The sequence below is a fragment of the Eptatretus burgeri genome, chromosome 10 (assembly GCF_056783735.1).
Source record: "Eptatretus burgeri isolate ZD-2024b chromosome 10, Ebu_testis_v1, whole genome shotgun sequence".
Taxonomy (NCBI): Eukaryota; Metazoa; Chordata; class Myxini; order Myxiniformes; family Myxinidae; genus Eptatretus; species Eptatretus burgeri.
In genome coordinates this window covers 66,359,669-66,377,168 of record NC_140970.1, presented here as the reverse complement: position 1 = coordinate 66,377,168, position 17,500 = coordinate 66,359,669, and the positions used below count along the sequence as shown (strand labels likewise).

Here is a 17,500-nt window from a genome sequence, read left to right as displayed (position 1 = left end):
TGCCTGAAGGCAGGTTCAGTGGTGCCATATTGGGTGGTTTCCCTTTACCTTTGCAGTAGTCAGGGCAGGAATTTATCATTTGATCAATGTGCCAACGATAATTCTCCGACTTTTCGCAAAAAACACCATGGGATATTTAGCGTCCACCGATGAAAGCTAGCAGACAGGACACCCAACTTAACGTCCATTTAAAGGATGGCACTATCCAACAACACCCTGCCGATGATGCATTCATCGAACAGTTTGGTCAGGAATCAAATCCAGACCAATCGGCTTTTGAGAGGTAAGTGCACGACCCCTATGCCATCTTGTCGGACGAAGAAACAAAATCGATTCATCAGAGTCACACACCCAACCTGCCCAAAAATACCCCTTTTGAATGCCACCAAACATCAATAAAGGATTGTCAACGTCGACAGGGGCTGCTTTGCAGTCTACGTTGATCTCTGCATAGCATTCAATTCAGTGAATCAAGATGCCCTCTGGAGGATTCTCAGTCTTCACGGGTTGCCAGGAAAGTTGATCAATCTGATTTCTGAACTATACTCTGGTACATACTCATATATAGTGCTATGAGGTGTGGTGGGGTTCCATCTCTGACTTATTTCCAGTTGTTACTGGAGTTCATCAGGGGTGTGTGTATCCAATTCCATTTGGAAGTGTTTCATTGTATCGACATATATCAACCTTATTCAGACTTTATGACATTTACGTAAGAGTAGCTTTTCCCAAAATGTAATGGCTCAGGTCATAAGTAAAGTGGTCAAATAACATAATCACCATTTTCAGGTATACATCACCCTGAGGTATCAGATGTATTATAATCTTGAAAATTCTGACTTTTTAAGCACACTTCCCTTCCTTACCTTTTCTCATAAAGGTAAACTTTCCTCTTCCTCCCTTTACTCCCAACCTTTCACCACACTTTCAGGTACATCTGTGATGCTCCTTCTCCCTTCTCCCTCATAGTTTCCACACCATCTTATACCCACCTCTCTCTTAAACCCATTCCCCATTTCAACCCCCAAAAACTGTTCATTCAAACTATACACTCAGAAAAACAAGGTGAGAGTCCTGGTCACACAAGGACTCTGTCACCTTGCTATTCTGAGTCCAAAATTGGAAATATATTGGATTGTGCGGTGGTGGCAAAACAAGCACACAAACAAGCAAGTAATGAATGAATATAAAAAGAAAAGCGAGGAAAAGAAAGAGTAAGTTGTCAGCATGGCAAGAGGGTAATCGGGGGAGAAAGATTTCTCCCCAATTACCCCTCCCTCCCCACAAAGTTGAAGCCTTGGGGGAAAAAAGGTGGGGTTGAACCGACTTAGGAAAGCAATTCCATCAATTACAGAAGAGGCAGAAGAAAGTGGAAGTAAGCAGCAAGCCTGCATTTTGGAAGTTAAACAAGGAGGGGGTTTTTGGGCTTACGGGCTCACCAAGAGGTACAGACGCTCGCCTCCAAGCTGTCGCCTAGGTTCGAATCCCGACACAGCTTATAAACTATCACCGTGGTGTTTCACAGACGTGGCGATTCATGAATGTGTGTGCTGTCCCTCGGATGGAAGTTTAACGGGTGTCCTGTGGGCCAGCATTAGTTGGTGAACATTAAAAATAAAAAATTACCCCCGGTTGGGGGTGACGGTCATCTCTGAAGCTCTGTAGATGTGGATCTCTGATCGGCTTAGAATGGCTTCAATGTCGTCTTGTCTTTTGGTTCAACGTACAGACGAAAGCCCGGGAGTAAAAAGGATAGAAAACCTCAGAAATCAAACTACATTTCTGAGTTATCCAGAGATAGATTTTGAAAATGGTTGATTCGGAACATTTTTGATCAATGTGTGTTCAAAAGGATAGAAACCGGAACTCAGAAATGAAACCGCATTTCTGAGTCATAAATAGCGGATGATTTCACAAGTTTACAGTATCGGTGACCTTGACATTGACCTACAATCAGGTCTAAAGTCATACCGTCATGCATCACTCATCGACCCCTACCTACATACCAAGTTTCATCAAGATCGGGCAAAATCTTTTTGACCGTATCACATCGACGATATTTCCAACTTTGAAGACACGTGACTCGATAACCAGGACGAATTTTTAAAAACCGGCCTGACCAAATTTAGATATTGTTCCATATTATCAGAATCCGAAGGAATTTCGAAGATCGGATCATAAACTGCGGAGGAGATAGATTTTGAAAATGGACGATTTCGCAACTTTGGAGTGGCCTTGACCTTCAATCGTGTCAAAAGTCATATCGTCGTGCATCCCTCATCGACATCTACCCACATACCAAATATCAAGAAAATCGGAAGAAAAAAATGGGGACGTACGCACATCGAGACTGGTATTATTAGGTCATCTCGTTCGAGATGACCTAAAAAAAGCCCCACGATGTCCTTCACAAAAAGTAGTTGAACTGTCGCTGTCACCCTGAACAACTTACAACTTCCTGCCTTAACTAATCAGTCGATAATCAGGCCTTGCCATCCGGTTCATAAAAGACTTTGCCCCAAAACTTGCCCCAGCCAACCACATAGGAATGTGGGAATAAATGGGGCCATTAATGAAGAAGAAAAAGGTGTTTCCAACATCATTTGACTCCACTCCAACATTTCCCTTGACACGTCACCTCTTCTTTACCTGATAGAATGCGTCTCTGAAAGCTCCCTCACTAATAATGTTCCACACTCCCTCAATTTATCTTGCTGGCTAAATTATCTCCCACTTATGTTGACATTCCTCACATAATGAAGGTGGTGTGACTATGTATGTTTGTAAGACCATTCCTAGCAGAACTTGTATCGCAAAGGTAAGAAGAGAGAAGATCGCAAGAATGGAGCAGGTTTTGTGGATTGCATCATTTTCACTGGGAAAGCATTGCACTACAAACAAACAAACAAACAAACAAACAAACAAACAAGCAAAGAAGACAAAATATTGCTGCAGAGAGGAATATGCAGCCAACAATCCAAAAGGGTACTAGTAGGGGTAATAAGGACTATTCCTCCTTTGTGGTAACCTACCAAGTGATGAGTTTGGGATGGATCCCGTGACATCCAACGCCCCATCCCCATGGCATAGCAGTCAGAGCTTTGGCAATACTACAGGACCTCACAAAGTCAACTTTCCAATCCAGAACTCACAAAATCGTTTCCTCTGCCTGCTGGTTCTGAGAACATCAAACTTTGCTGGTAACATGTCTTGATCTTGATTAGATGAAATGGTAGTGAAACTGTCCATCTCATAGCTGTCTTCGAGTAGCAACAACAGTGTGGCACTGTCCAGTACAACAAAACACACCTGACTGGATTGCAATTCATTGTTTTTCTGTCTAAAACCAGTCTTCCATTCCTGTATTTTCAGACATCGAAAACGCCTGGAACTCCTTAAAAAGGAGTATCTTTTTGGTGACAGAACTTTTGAAATGACGCTCATGTGATTATGATCCTTGTGTACAACACGTAGACACATTGCCACAAACACAACATCAAGTAATACAACAATGAAACAGTCTTTGTTGAAGCTTCTACTACAGGATAGACCTTTACCTGGGATGTGTAAACAGTCCTTGCAACACAAGCACAGAGTGGGCCACGCATTGGGTCCTTATCTGCTGCAAAAGCCGCTCCACTTCAGACAGATGACATGCCTGGAAAAGACAGCAAGGCCGATGATAGTGCTGGTGCAAAAAAAAAACAATAATAAATAAAGAAAGAAATTTTCTTAGAAGCTTCCAATAATTGTAACCAATATGATCAGCTCTTCAACAAGACAAGTGCAGGGTATCACAGTATCCATGATGTGTCGTGAATGATTTTGCAGATGAAACTAGAATGGCACTCGGTACAGCGCAAACCTCCATCAGGCTGAACAGTTTTCATTTTGTATCCCAATGATGGGCTGGATCTGCTGACCTGAACCAAAATCTCATTGGCTTGCTCTTATCATTAACCAACTCATCAACCAAGTCCAGTCAGAATCCATCCACAACTGAGATAGTGTAATACATCATTTTTGGTCCCATTTTTCGATCGTGAAGAATCGCTTAAAAAAAATTAAAATTAAATTAAATAAAAAATATTATTTTAAAATACCCTTATCTGGATTTGGATCTTCACCAAAATCTAATCAATTCATCCTGGTCATACACCCAACCTGTACACCAGGTTTCAACCGAATCCATCCATAACTTCTTGAGATATGATGCTGTACATCGTTTTTAGCATCATCTCTCATTGGTGAAGAATCAATGAAAAAAATACTCGTGTCTGGATCTGGATTCCTTTCGGGATCTTCACCTAAATTTAATCTAATCAATTTGTCCTTGTCATACACACAAACTGTCCACAAAATTTCATCAGAATCCATCCACAACTTTTTGAGATATCCTGTTCACAGACAGACACACAGACACACAGGAATGAAACATAACCTCCCTCCACCTTTGGTGGAAGAGGTAATTAACCTCAACATAAACAGACACTGTTGTAAGGTTTTTCTGAAACCACCATGGATTCAAGAGGGAATTTGGAATTTTGATCAAAGTAAGCACACAAGTCTGTTCTTTTCATTCTGTAACTAGAGTGAAGTCGATGGTGAGTCATTGCAAATCCCCATGCATCCCACCTCAATGAAAGTTGAAAGATGGCAAAAGGTTCCACCAGGAATGACCCAATATCAAATTTTGAGGGTTTGATTTACTGTCCCCCCCCCCCTCCACTCCTCTCATCTCATCTTTACCCCTGTGACCCCAAGTCCCCACCCCCTGGGGCAGGAACCAGGGGTCAAATAATAATTTAAAAAATCATCACATATTTAATGCGTTACCCAATGTTGATTGCAAAAACAAAGTTTCATTCAAAAAATAAATAAATAAATACTTTAAAATGGGACAGTAATTGTTCTGATATTTGACCTTTTGACCACTTTGCAGGGACTGAGGCCAAAAATGATATTTTTCTTGCACCCTTGTGTCATGTGGTGATCATAACTACCAAGTTTGGTGCATTTCTGCACAACCATTTAGGAGAATATATTGTAGCATGGCAGACGGACATGTAGCATGTAGCATGGCAGATGGCAGACAGACAGACCCAATTAAAATATCCCCTCTCCTCCCTCCCCCCATTATTTTTTTTCAAAAAGCATTGGGATAATAAAGTATGGCTAAACCAATGATGCAATGCACTGAAAGCAAAGCAGCAGGACTGGAGTTTTTAGTGGACTTCGTTCTTGTGGGAATTGAACACAGACTACAGAACTCAAATGAAAGTGCATGCTACCTCTCAGCTGTCTGGTGGGGTCCCACAATGTACAAACACAAGAAAAAGACAGCGTTAATGAGCAACCTCCACCCTCCATTCCACCAACCCCTCTTCTTAGATCTCAAGGTTAACCCTTACCCTCACTCTATCCAATAGTTTTCCTTTTGTCTCCTACTCTTTACTTTACAATCTCTCCTTATTTTGATAATGTTTCGAAAATTTGTTTAATCAACTTACCTTCCTCCACTCCCACCCCCTCAACTCTCACCACATACACTGTGTACATCATATATAGGTGGCTCTTCATTGGAAGTATATGGGGGAGGAGAAAAAAAAAACAAAGAAGTAAAATGCAAGTGATGAAAAGGTGTTGAGGGAAAGAGCAACACCTTCGGGCAATCCCTCTCCTCCATGGATGCTCTATCAAAGCATTCAATGAGGTAATTCAGCATTTCAGTTTCTCTGCACACCTCGATGCTGAATCGGTCACTCCGTGCCTCAAGTGTCACGCAAGATCCCCCAGCACTGTGAGGAATTAGGAAGGTCAGAACATCAGACAAAGAGCATGTTATAAATCAACCAACAAACGCCTCTCCTGCTGAAGAGCCACTTAAACGACCCTCGTCCGCGAGGCCTCAGGCACATACATGGAACATTTTGGTTTGAAAACGAATGCCTAAAATCTATTCGGACATGAAACTATCGCGTTTAATATTATGACTGTTAAAAAGAGTATTTACAAAATTTGAGAATAAATGGAATCAAAATGCTAAAATCTATGAAATATGCAATCCTGGACAGGTCACCACTCCGACACAGAATACCAGCATGCTGGCACTCATTTTGCCGACCTCAGAAGGATGACAGGCAGAGTCAACCCCACCTGGTATTAATTAAACAGCCAAGTGGGATTTGAACTCAGGATCCGAGGATCCCTAACCCACCACCCTAACCATTAAGCCAACACCAGGCAAAATCTAAACCTGTGCCGCAAAAAATAATAATAATAATAATAATAATAATAATAATAATAACAATAATATTCTGAAACACCAAGCACTGACGACGTCTATTTTTCCTCCCTGCACACTCAACATCCACACACAAGATTGAAATCCATATAATGGCCATTAAAAGTTCTGATGCAGGAAGTTTTAAGAAATTCCCTGAAATGCACACCACCATTAAGCCAACACCAGGCATGTGGGGGGGGGGGGGGATGCAGAGATAAAATGTATTTTTTATCCCAAAAATATTGCAACCAACCAACCGGCAGACACGCACACCAACTCATGAAGAGAAATCCACATCAATATTCAGAATCTTTCAACATTAGAATCACAGTTAAAAATAAACATAGGGGCAATACCCCTGGGTGCTCACCTATTTGAATTATGATACTGAGGAGGAAGTCAACATGGGACAGAATCAGCAAGATGTACCTACCAATGTTATAGCAAATATCTATTTTGGGGGGCAAGCACCCCCCCCCCAACACCCGTAAATCCCTTTTGACCCGGACTTTTTAAAAATAATGTGAACAAACTTTGGTACATCATGGGTAATGAAGGTTATAGTCAAGTTGCATTGGAATTGTGTGTGTAGTTTCGGAGAAGAAAGCAAATACACATTTTGGGAGAACCACCCCCCCACTGTAAAACAACTTAAACCCCGACTTTTTTTTTCTTTTTTAATGTCGTGAACAATGTGTCGTTTCTGAGAAGTAAGCAAGTACCTGTGTTTGGGGGACAACCCCCGTAGACCTCTCATGGCCCGAATATTTTAATTCCATGAACAAAATTTGGTACATACATGGAGATGAAGGTTGTGGTGAAGTTTCATCAAAACCATACGTGTAGTTTCAGAAAAGAAGTTGCAAGTATTTGTAGACGGACAGACGACGCAACATCCCGTAAGCTCCCTGGAACGACGTTCCAGGTGAGCTCAAAATCCATGACAAATTATTTGATTTGAAGAGATTTCAGAAAGCAATGGGAATGGTGGGTGCAAAATGATGTCATTACAGACGCTGTAGTCACTGCAATAAACCATGAACAGTGACAAGTCGTGTTTTTTGGCATAACTTTTAATAAATAAAAAATAAATGTTGGAAATAAAATGAGTTGACCTTCTGAACTATTCTCTAATTCTGAAGAAATTAACATAAATTTTCCATGTGGACATCACTGCAGTATCACATCCGTTATGTTTAATCCAACACCATGCGTGAAATGGTTAGGCGTTCCTTATTAATCGGTAAATGCACATCTGAATATGAAGCAACTTCTGCATTTTTGCATATTTATCCCAAAACACAGAAATAAATAAAGATCAAAATGCCATACGTTGTAATTTGAAACGTGTGCACTTTTGAAAAGTTACACATTTGTGGAATAAGGAAAGAAAGAAAAGGGGACGTGCCCGATTACACAACACCACTGAGCGACAAGCAATTGTACACAATTCTCTCAATGTTCTAAATCCAGCCCATCCTCCAAGACCTTGAGATTTAGGCTTGCCTTTGGCCTCACTTCATATGTTGACAGCTACGACACAGCTCCAACGTGCAAAGTTCACTTCCCAGCTGAAATGAAATGAGTTCTGTGCACGCACGCATCATCAATAAAAAAAAGTTGTGTTTATGAAAATGTTGTCATCACAAATGACAAGGCAGTAACATCTGCAGAGCAGCATGTATAAGTGACGGGAAGCAATGGAATTTTCTCAGGCTCAGACTGGAGTGAACTCCATTTACTTGATGCTTCCGCATGAAAGTTCAAGTGGACTTCTAAAGAATGGAAGTGTGAACATTCCGATTCGCTCCACATTCACCACCATGTTACTGTTGAAGTGCCACCCCACCCCATTGCCAACGTGAAGCTTCTGACGTCCACAGGGATGCGACGTCATCCATAACATTTTACTGCTCCAAGCAGCCAGGTCAGCATTCATCTGCAAGGGATTTTCCAGCTCCTAAGAAATGCTAAGTGTTATATTGTGCTGCGAGCACAAGGTCCTTTCCAGAGTCCGATTGATGTTGGTCTCCTCGATTGCTCTTCTGGCAAATCGACATTCTTGACTTTGATCCGTATCTGCTATTTGTACCTTTGAATTCTTTTATCACATTTGTATTGTCCTATTTTCCTTTTCTTTTTAACCCTCGCCAGAGGAGAGGGTATTGCATCTGGGTCCGTTTGTTTGTAGCCTACGTTAGCACATTCTGTGTGGACAAACAAACACCACCTCGTGGTAGCCAGTAGAACACTATCTTTTTCTCAACAGAGAACATCTATAAAGTGTGTACAATTAGAATGTGAGTATGTCTACAAAATATGTACGGTAAAAACCACACAAAACAAGTCCTGGTGAGGGTCTGCAATCGTTGATTACTCTATATAGTTCTCCTTGTTTTGACAATTTAACTTTTTGAATAAATCACAGAAGCCTCATTGAGGTGTGTGTGTGTGTGTGTGTGTGTGTGTGTGTGTGTGTGTGTGTGTGTGTGTGTGTGTGTGTGTGTGTGTGTGTGTGTGTGTGTGTGTGTGTGTGTGTGTGCCACTCAACACTGTCCCAGAGTTTGTCTATATTTGCTTTTCTGCCTCCTTTCATCCTTTTTCATTGCTCTACCATGTGCCATACTTGTTTTTGGATTGTCAAAAAATAAATAAATAAAATAAAAAATACAAACGCAAAAAATATATTTGGAACTTCTTCCTACCCTTGTAATCTGAAGAATAAATATGCAAATATTTTTTAGAGGGGGATCAATGCATGCATAAAAGGCGAGGCAGAAAGAAAAACAAACCTGCATGCACCGCGAGAGAAAACACGTGCAATTAAAACCTCACTACCTTGATCCCAAAGGAACGCTTTCTCCACTGTCATCATCGCTGCTACTGTCATTCCTGCCACACTCCTCGGGTGGCTCCGATAGGAGCGACAGTAGCATCGACAGCGGGTCACCAAGATAACTGTAACGATGATCACAAACCCACGGCCGAAAGACAAGGAAGTACAAGGATGTGAACGAGAGGAGGAATGATATGGGTCAGGAAAACAAATGGAAAACATGAAAAGCAGCAAATAAAATAGAACGAGTATGAAAATGTTTTTGTTTTGTTTTTGGCAGTAATTAAGTAATGATGAGCTATAGTGAAGGAAATCCACCAATTCACACCATTTTCGCAAATGTATTCACAAGCGTATACCTAGTGGTACGTGGCCGTGAAGGTGAAGCAGATTGCACTGGGGGATGCATCAGAAAGGTAGGGGAGGTAAGAGAAGGGGAGAGGGAGGTTGTGGTCGGAGAACGTCCAAAACTGGCTGGACTGAGTCTCGGTAGTCTGGGCTGAGGGCTGCAATTGAAGAGGCTGTTTGCAGGGAGGTCGAGTATAGTTGTTGCAAAAGATTTGTTTTAAGTTTATGGGAATGATTGTAGCAAGTCAGGACCAGACAAAAACAAAGGAAGGAAAGAAAGGAGGAAAGAAGCAACACATTTCATTGATCAAAACGAGTAAAGCAAAAGGTTGTGAAAAATAATTTGAAGAGCAATGAAATAAAAACCGTAATGAGAAAAATAAAGATGTCAATAATGAAAGTTTGTCAGAGGCACAATATATTCCTGCCTCCAATAAAGTTGGTTGATGTTATCTTGTCAATAGGTTTATCATTGAGTTGGGGGGGGGAGGGGAGATAAACAATTAATTTTTTAGCACAAAAGAGGATGTTGTGTACATGGTACATATTTACTAGTCCATATGAAGACTACAACTGTCATAGTAAGAGCAAGCATCAAATTGTTTTCACCCTATCATCGAGATACAAGTGCTGCATATACAAGCAGAGGCAATACCGAACAGCTCACTTTGAGCATCATGGCATCTTGAGCTGCAAAACCAAAAGGTTTCAGCAGTTTAGGACAACAAATGACTTCCCACAATCCCAATTAGGATAAAACATCAAGACGTTGTTCCAGTTCCGAGTGTGACAGTCTACATCTTTCAGAACCACAGGAGATACCTTGAGCTGGTACTGGCTGCCAATTCAGCTCCTCCACATGCCGAGGAACCGGGAATGTTGCAGGGGCTCGTAGCAGTGATCGGGAAGGAAGAGCCGGCCGCGATGCTAGCAAAAGGGTTCTCCACAAGGGGACGTGATCGCATAATCAGCACCTCCATCAGGATCTGCCCAATCATGTCTTTGCAATCTGCATGCAATGTTGAGAAACTAAGGATTAAAAAAAAAGAAAGAAAAAGAACAGAGAACGAAATAAAACTTTAGAAAGCGTCGACTCGAAGCAAAATAAGACGTTTTGGAATTCAAAGCTTAGAAATTGTAGGGTCTTGGAAACAGTGATTTTCCACTTCAAAAAAAAATGCAGTTTCGGTTCCAAAAAAAAAAAACATTTGGTTTCAAAAGCTAAATTCTGTTTTGTGTTGTCAAAGAATAAATAATTTTTTTTTTTTTTAAGCAGCAATTATTTGTGCACTTCCATTGGGAATTTTTCTTTTCTTGGTTTTTGTGATTGTCCAGACTGGATTACCACAGCATCATTTAAAAAAAGAACAAAAAATATATACACCTCAATCCGAAGGACAAGGAATACCGTTCACACCCAGAGCGTGAGCACAGTCAATGCTCCGCTCGCATAAATCGCCGCTGCTTCAGACGAGCGTCACTGTAAATCTCGATCTCTATTGCTGGCACTAAACAATGAATAAAATTCCATCCAACAATCTCAGTCAAAGTAAAATTTGATTTGAAAGTCAAAAAAAATTTTAAAAATACAATTTTCCTCAAGTTTTTACCCAAAAACCTCCATGATGACCCTGGGTTGTATATTTTGCCTTCAGAGGTGAGAGGTGCGGGGTGTGCAGCCCACAGGTACAGGAATCTGTGCTGGGAGAGCCACGATTCATGAATGGAGCCAGCGGTTGCAACAACCAGGAACGTGGACACACCAAGTAATGGTGTCAATGGGAAGCGAGTCCAGGTAATGCAGGTCAGGACAGGGAATCTTCCCGGGGGGTGGGTCCAAGTGTGTGCCCGAGAGCATGAACGCAGGGTGAGCCCCGCAAAGGAGCAGCTTATGCCAGAACCCAACGCCATGGCCGAGACAAAACCGCCGGTATGTGAAGCGTGCACTTCGGTGCTCACAAAGCTCCCAGTGGGGGGAGGTCAACGTGGTGCCCGCCAGTGTGTGGAAAGGGTGGGGGTAATAGCAAGCGCAAGAGTGAGAGTACAAGCACGTTAAGTATGAGTATGGCGTATTAATGAATTGAGTAGAATGGAAGAGAAGGAAGAAAGAGGAACACCAGCAGGGGAGCCACATTTAATGACAGACTGGTTCGGGCGAGAACCAGGATGAATATCCCTGAGTTTTTGTTCACTGTTCTGGCTCAGGTAGAGCTGCAAGACATACTGAGGCTGTCACATGAGGGAGCACACATGCACACAATATAGTTAGGAATGGACGGGCATGCTCCCTCTGGGTCTTTTGAGAGACTCGGTGTGCCAAAAGAAAATGGCACACGGTGTGTGAATTGCGTGGACCCCTTAGCTTTGGAGAGGAGGAGGTCGCCGTGTAAATTGGGGTGGGGGAGGGGAAGGGGTGCACAAGACGTGTCCCCAGTGAGCCCTTTAGAAAGGGAGGGGGATGACGACGAAAGGGAAATTTTTGCAGCGACACCCACTAATAATTGCGAAAGGGTTGGGGCACCATGGGGGCGATGGCACCATGGGGGCACCATGGCACGAGGTGGCGGTACGAGACGGAAGGGGGCAGGGTGAATCTCCGAGGTGGCGGGACGGGACGGGACGGTCGCGAAGCCCCGAGGTGGCGGGACGGGACGGGACGGTCGCGAAGCCCCGAGGTGGCGGGACGGGACGGGACGGTCGCGAAGCCCCGAGGTGGCGGGACGGGACGGGACGGGAGCGAAGCCCCGAGGTGGCGGGACGGGACGGGACGGGAGCGAAGCCCCGAGGTGGCGGGACGGGACGGGACGGGAGCGAAGCCCCGAGGTTGCGGGACGGGACGGGACGGGAGCGAAGCCCCGAGGTGGCGGGACGGGACGGGAGCGAAGCCCCGAGGTGGCGGGACGGGACGGGACGGGAGCGAAGCCCCGAGGTGGCGGGACGGGACGGGACGGGAGCGAAGCCCCGAGGTGGCGGGACGGGACGGGACGGGAGCGAAGCCCCGAGGTGGCGGGACGGGACGGGACGGGAGCGAAGCCCCGAGGTGGCGGGACGGGACGGGACGGGAGCGAAGCCCCGAGGTGGCGGGACGGGACGGGACGGGAGCGAAGCCCCGAGGTGGCGGGACGGGACGGGAGCGAAGCCCCGAGGTGGCGGGACGGGACAGGACGGGAGCGAAGCCCCGAGGTGGCGGGACGGGACAGGACGGGAGCGAAGCCCCGAGGTGGCGGGACGGGACAGGACGGGAGCGAAGCCCCGAGGTGGCGGGACGGGACGGGACGGGAGCGAAGCCCCGAGGTGGCGGGACGGGACGGGATGGGAGCGAAGCCCCGAGGTGGCGGGACGGGACGGGACGGGAGCGAAGCCCCGAGGTGGCGGGACGGGACGGGACGGGAGCGAAGCCCCGAGGTGGCGGGACGGGACGGGACGGGAGCGAAGCCCCGAGGTGGCGGGACGGGACGGGACGGGAGCGAAGCCCCGAGGTGGCGGGACGGGACGGGACGGGAGCGAAGCCCCGAGGTGGCGGGACGGGACGGGACAGGAGCGAAGCCCCGAGGTGGCGGGACGGGACGGGACGGGAGCGAAGCCCCGAGGTGGCGGGGCGGGACAGGATGGGAGCGAAGCCCCGAGGTGGCGAGTGGGGCGGGACGAGGGGAAGCTCAGAGGGGCGGGACGAGGGGGAAGCTCAGAGGGGCAGGATGAGAGTGAAGCTCAGAGGGGCGGGGCGGGACGAGGGGTGAAGCTCAGAGGACCGGGGCGGGACGAGGGGTGAAGCTCAGAGGACCGGGGCGGGACGAGGGGTGAAGCTCAGAGGACCGGGGCGGGACGAGGGGAGCTCAGAGGGGCGGGGCGGGACGAGGGAAGAGCTCAGAGGGGCGGGGCAGGACGAGGGGGTAGCTCAGAGGAGCGGGACGAGGGGGTAGCTCAGAGGAGCGGGACGAGGGGGGAGCTCAGAGGGGCGGGACGAGGGGGAGCTCAGAGGGGCGGGACGAGGGGGAGCTCAGAGGGGCGGGACGAGGGGGAGCTCAGAGGGGCGGGACGAGGGTGAAGCTCAGAGGGGCGGGAAGAGGGGGAGCTCAGAGGGGCGGGACGAGAGAGAGCTCAGAGGGGCGGGACGAGACGAGGGGTGAAGCTCAAAGGGGCGGGGCAGGACGAGGGGGTAGCTCAGAGGAGCGGGACGAGGGGGAGCTCAGAGGGGCGAGACGAGGGTGAAGCTCAGAGGGGCGGGACGAGGGTGAAGCTCAGAGGGGTGGGACGAGGGTGAAGCTCAGAGGGGTGGGACGAGGGGGGAGCTCAGAGGGGAGGGACGAGGAGGGAGCTCAGAGGGGCGGGACGAGACGAGGGAGAGCTCAGAGGGGCGGGAGGAGACGAGGGGAGAGCTCAGAGGGGCGGGACGAGGGGGGAGCTCAGAGGAGCGGGACGAGGGGGAGCTCAGAGGAGCGGGACGAGGGGAGCTCAGAGGGGCGGGACGAGGGGAGCTCAGAGGGGCGGGACGAGGGGAGCTCAGAGGGGCGGGACGAGGGGAGCTCAGAGGGGCGGGACGAGGGGAGAGCTCAGAGGGGCAGGACAAGGGGGGAGCTCAGAGGGGCGGGACGAGGGTGAAGCTCAGAGGGGCGGGACGAGGGGGAACTCAGAGGGGCGGGACGAGGGGGAGCTCAGAGGGGCGGGACGAGGGGGAGCTCAGAGGGGCGGGACGAGGGTGAAGCTCGGAGGGGCGGGACGAGGGGGAGCTCAGAGGTGCGGGACGAGGGGGAGCTCAGAGGTGCGGGGCGGGAGGAGGGGAGAAGCACAAAGGACCGGGTCGGGACGAGGGGTGAAGCTCAGAGGACCGGGGCGGGACGAGGGAAGAGCTCAGAGGGGCGGGGCAGGACGAGGGGGTAGCTCAGAGGAACGGGACGAGGGGGAGCTCAGAGGGGCGGGACGAGGGGGAGGTCAGAGGGTCGGGACAAGGGTGAAGCTCAGAGGGGCGGGGCGGGACGAGGGTTGAAGCTCCGACGACCGGGGCGGGACGAGGGGGGAGCTCAGAGGGGTGGGGCGGGACGAGGGGAAGCTCAGAGGGGCGGGACGAGGGGAAGTTCAGAGGGGCGGGACGAGGGGAAGTTCAGAGGGCGGGACGAGGGGAAGTTCAGAGGGGCGGGACGAGTGGAAGCTCAGAGGGGCGGGGTGGGAAGCTCATGGGGGGGATGAGGGGGAGCTCAGAGGGGGTCGGGACGAGGGGGGAACTCAGAGGGGCGGGACAAGGGGCGAGCTCAGAGGGGCGGGATGAGGGGGGAGCTCAGAGGGGCGGGACGAGGGGGAGCTCAGAGCGGCGGGGCGAGACGAGGGGGAAGTTCAGAGGGGCGGGGAGAGACGAGGGGGAAGCTCAGATGGGAGGGGAGGGACGAGGGGAAGCTCAGAGGGGCGGGGCGAGGAGGAAGCTCAGAGGGGCGGAACGAGGAGGAAGCTCAGAGGGGCGGGACGAGGAGGAAGCTCAGAGGGGCGGGACGAGGAGGAAGCTCAGAGGGGCGGGACGAGGAGGAAGCTCAGAGGGGCGGGAGGAGGAGGAAGCTCAGAGGGGTGGGATGAGCTATTCCACCAATGCAGATTAGAGCAAGAAGGGGTAATGTCAGCAGCAAAAGGTCAGACTATCTGAGCGGGGTTTGGTTCGCTTGGAAGGATCCAAATTAGGTGGGAGAATCGGTGGATCAGGTGAGAGGATGGCTTAGTTTTGGATAGAATATGGCAAAGCCAGCTGTTTTGCCTGCTTGTTAGCCAGTACCTGCAGGATATCACGACCTAAACTCACTTTCCCGGCCTGTACAATCAACCATCTGTACCTGCCAGCCTGTACCATCATCGCCACCTGCTTGCTTGGCATGACTGCTGCGTGCTAGCCATGTGCACCCTGCAGACAGGAATACCAACGTGGTTTGTTAAGGGGAAACTCAGCCTTCAGGAGCCAACCACGAATAAACAATGAACTGGGCCAACTGATGAGAGGGAACAGCCAAAGGAAGAGACTCACTTTGAGGAGGAGAAAAACGAAGATTTGAAATGTCGTGAAGAATGTGCTGCAATCCCACCAGCCACTTGTACATATGGCTATTTTTGTTTTATTGAAAATATCTCAGAATTAGAACAGTTAGGTATGTGCATAGTGAGGATGAGGAGAAAAAGTTTTAACACAGAATAGGGAAATCATTGCATGCATGTGGGATGAGAACAAGTGTGCTGGCGTGGGATTAGGAACCAACCCGACACTGTCCATCCAGGTACAGGACAGTCATCAGAGAAAGAGGCGGTTCAGTGTTGCGGTAACAGGGTTAGAGGTAACAGGCGTAAAATAGACCAGTTATGCAATTACTAAACATTCAGCATAAGTATGTAATATGTGTATGAAAATGATAAAGCCCGTGTCGAAGAAGTTTGTCAAAATGAAAACGATAGAATGCACACCTCCGAGCTGTCCATTCTGGGTTTGCATCTCGGCCCAGTTGTAAATTGCAGTCTTGGTGTTTTGCAGTTGCAGTGATGGATCAACGTGTGTGTGCCATCCCTCAGATGGAGGATAAACTGGACATCCTATCTTCCAGCATTAGTTGGAGGACATTAAAGATCCAAATACAACAGTACTCACCACCGGGTGGCTGCAGAGAGAAGTCAGGTTCTAAGCCCGGCAGGAAAATTAGGTCCCGTCCTGGATGATCACAAGACACGCGCAAGATCCGGCATGTCAATTGTAGCAGTTGCTCCGGAGTGTTCTCGCCCCTTTCCCTGAGCAAACTTATCACCTGCAAGCAAATGTGGTGAATGACAATGTGGATCCTGACATTCCTTAACTTTTCTCCTTGTTTATTTAGCAACAGCCAGAATAACAGGTCTCATCCCATATTTGGTATCCATCATGACTTATCGATGCAAACATCAATCTCAATGTCGAGCATTTCATTCATAACTTCAATCACATTAAAGTGGATTTATCAATAAGGATTTGAAAAGAGCCCACTTTCTGCCCTGGGGAACAAGTTACGCATGCCAGTGCAATTTTTTTGTTTGTTTTTTTAGTAAAATATTGGCTGATGAGCAACTCACATTTGGACCATGAATTACTTTGACAGTCAACAGGATGGGTGGGAAGACGGGGGAGGTGGGCAGGGGGGATTTGCTTGGGCTTGATGAGCTGGTGCAAACGGTTGTTAAAAGCAGACAGACTGATTACATTGGGAACAATTGAGGATTAACGAGGAAGAACAGTGGGGAAGTTTGTTTGCACATTATAGTGGGGGAAGGGCAACGGTCATAATCTCCAAAACAAACTTCGACACAAGCTCTATCATTTTCACAAAGAAACCACACACTTATGCTAAACTTGTATGAATGGTATAATTAGTCTCTTTTATACCTGTTCCCACAGTAACATATTGTTACGGATTTGTAAACTTACCTCAGGGGGAAGAGCATACATGGACACATGGGTGACCCGTGGATTAGTTATTTCTTTAGTCTTTGTGTAGATAGTCCTTGACTCCTTGTCTAAGGGTATTTCGGGTGGTATGCGTTGAGGTTAGTTCCTGTTTTTGCGGTGTGATGTCTTCGTGCGCCTCCCCCCCCACTGCTCCTTTCAACAATCCCTCCTTTACCCCATCTGTCCACCCCAATCCTTTCAACAATCCTTTCTTTACCCCATTAGTCCATTTCCCTACCTCTGCTCCTTTCAACAATCCCTCCTTTACACCATCAGTCCGTTTCCCCCTCTGCTTTTTTCAACTCCCCAATCATCCCCTTCACCAAACTCATGCCAACAATCCCTCCTTCACCCCATCGGTTTTACCCTCAATCCCGCAGCCTTTTAGCTGTCCCTCTGTCCGGCTGCATTCCTCGCCATTATCGCTCCATTCATGCATTGTTTGATCGGGCACATTCAGTCCTTCTGTGATCATGGATCCTTCGGGCCAATCCGATTACCTTCACCGCATGGGACAGTGTCCATTCTCGCATGCATGATCATGGCACGAAGTGCAGCACTTTTCCTGTGCATAGTTAAGTGTGGCACG

The 17,500-nt window shown here is 47.9% G+C and overlaps 1 protein-coding gene across 3 annotated transcripts in view; it reads right to left on the bottom strand.

Annotated features, from left to right (window-relative positions):
• UBE4B (ubiquitination factor E4B) overlaps positions 1-17,500 on the bottom strand; it is a 164,487-nt gene that overhangs the window by 90,484 nt on the left and 56,503 nt on the right. The window contains exons 5-10 of one of the 3 annotated variants that reach the window (XM_085898768.1): positions 16,084-16,237; positions 10,293-10,479; positions 9,482-9,643; positions 9,125-9,244; positions 5,663-5,798; positions 3,558-3,658 (exon numbers count right to left, since the gene is read on the bottom strand). In XM_085898768.1, coding sequence (XP_085754894.1) covers positions 3,558-3,658; positions 5,663-5,798; positions 9,125-9,244; positions 9,482-9,643; positions 10,293-10,479; positions 16,084-16,237 — 860 coding nt within the window. The remainder of the gene's footprint in view (positions 1-3,557; positions 3,659-5,662; positions 5,799-9,124; positions 9,245-9,481; positions 9,644-10,292; positions 10,480-16,083; positions 16,238-17,500) is intronic. The other 2 variants (XM_085898770.1, XM_085898771.1) reach the window with 2 other exon arrangements.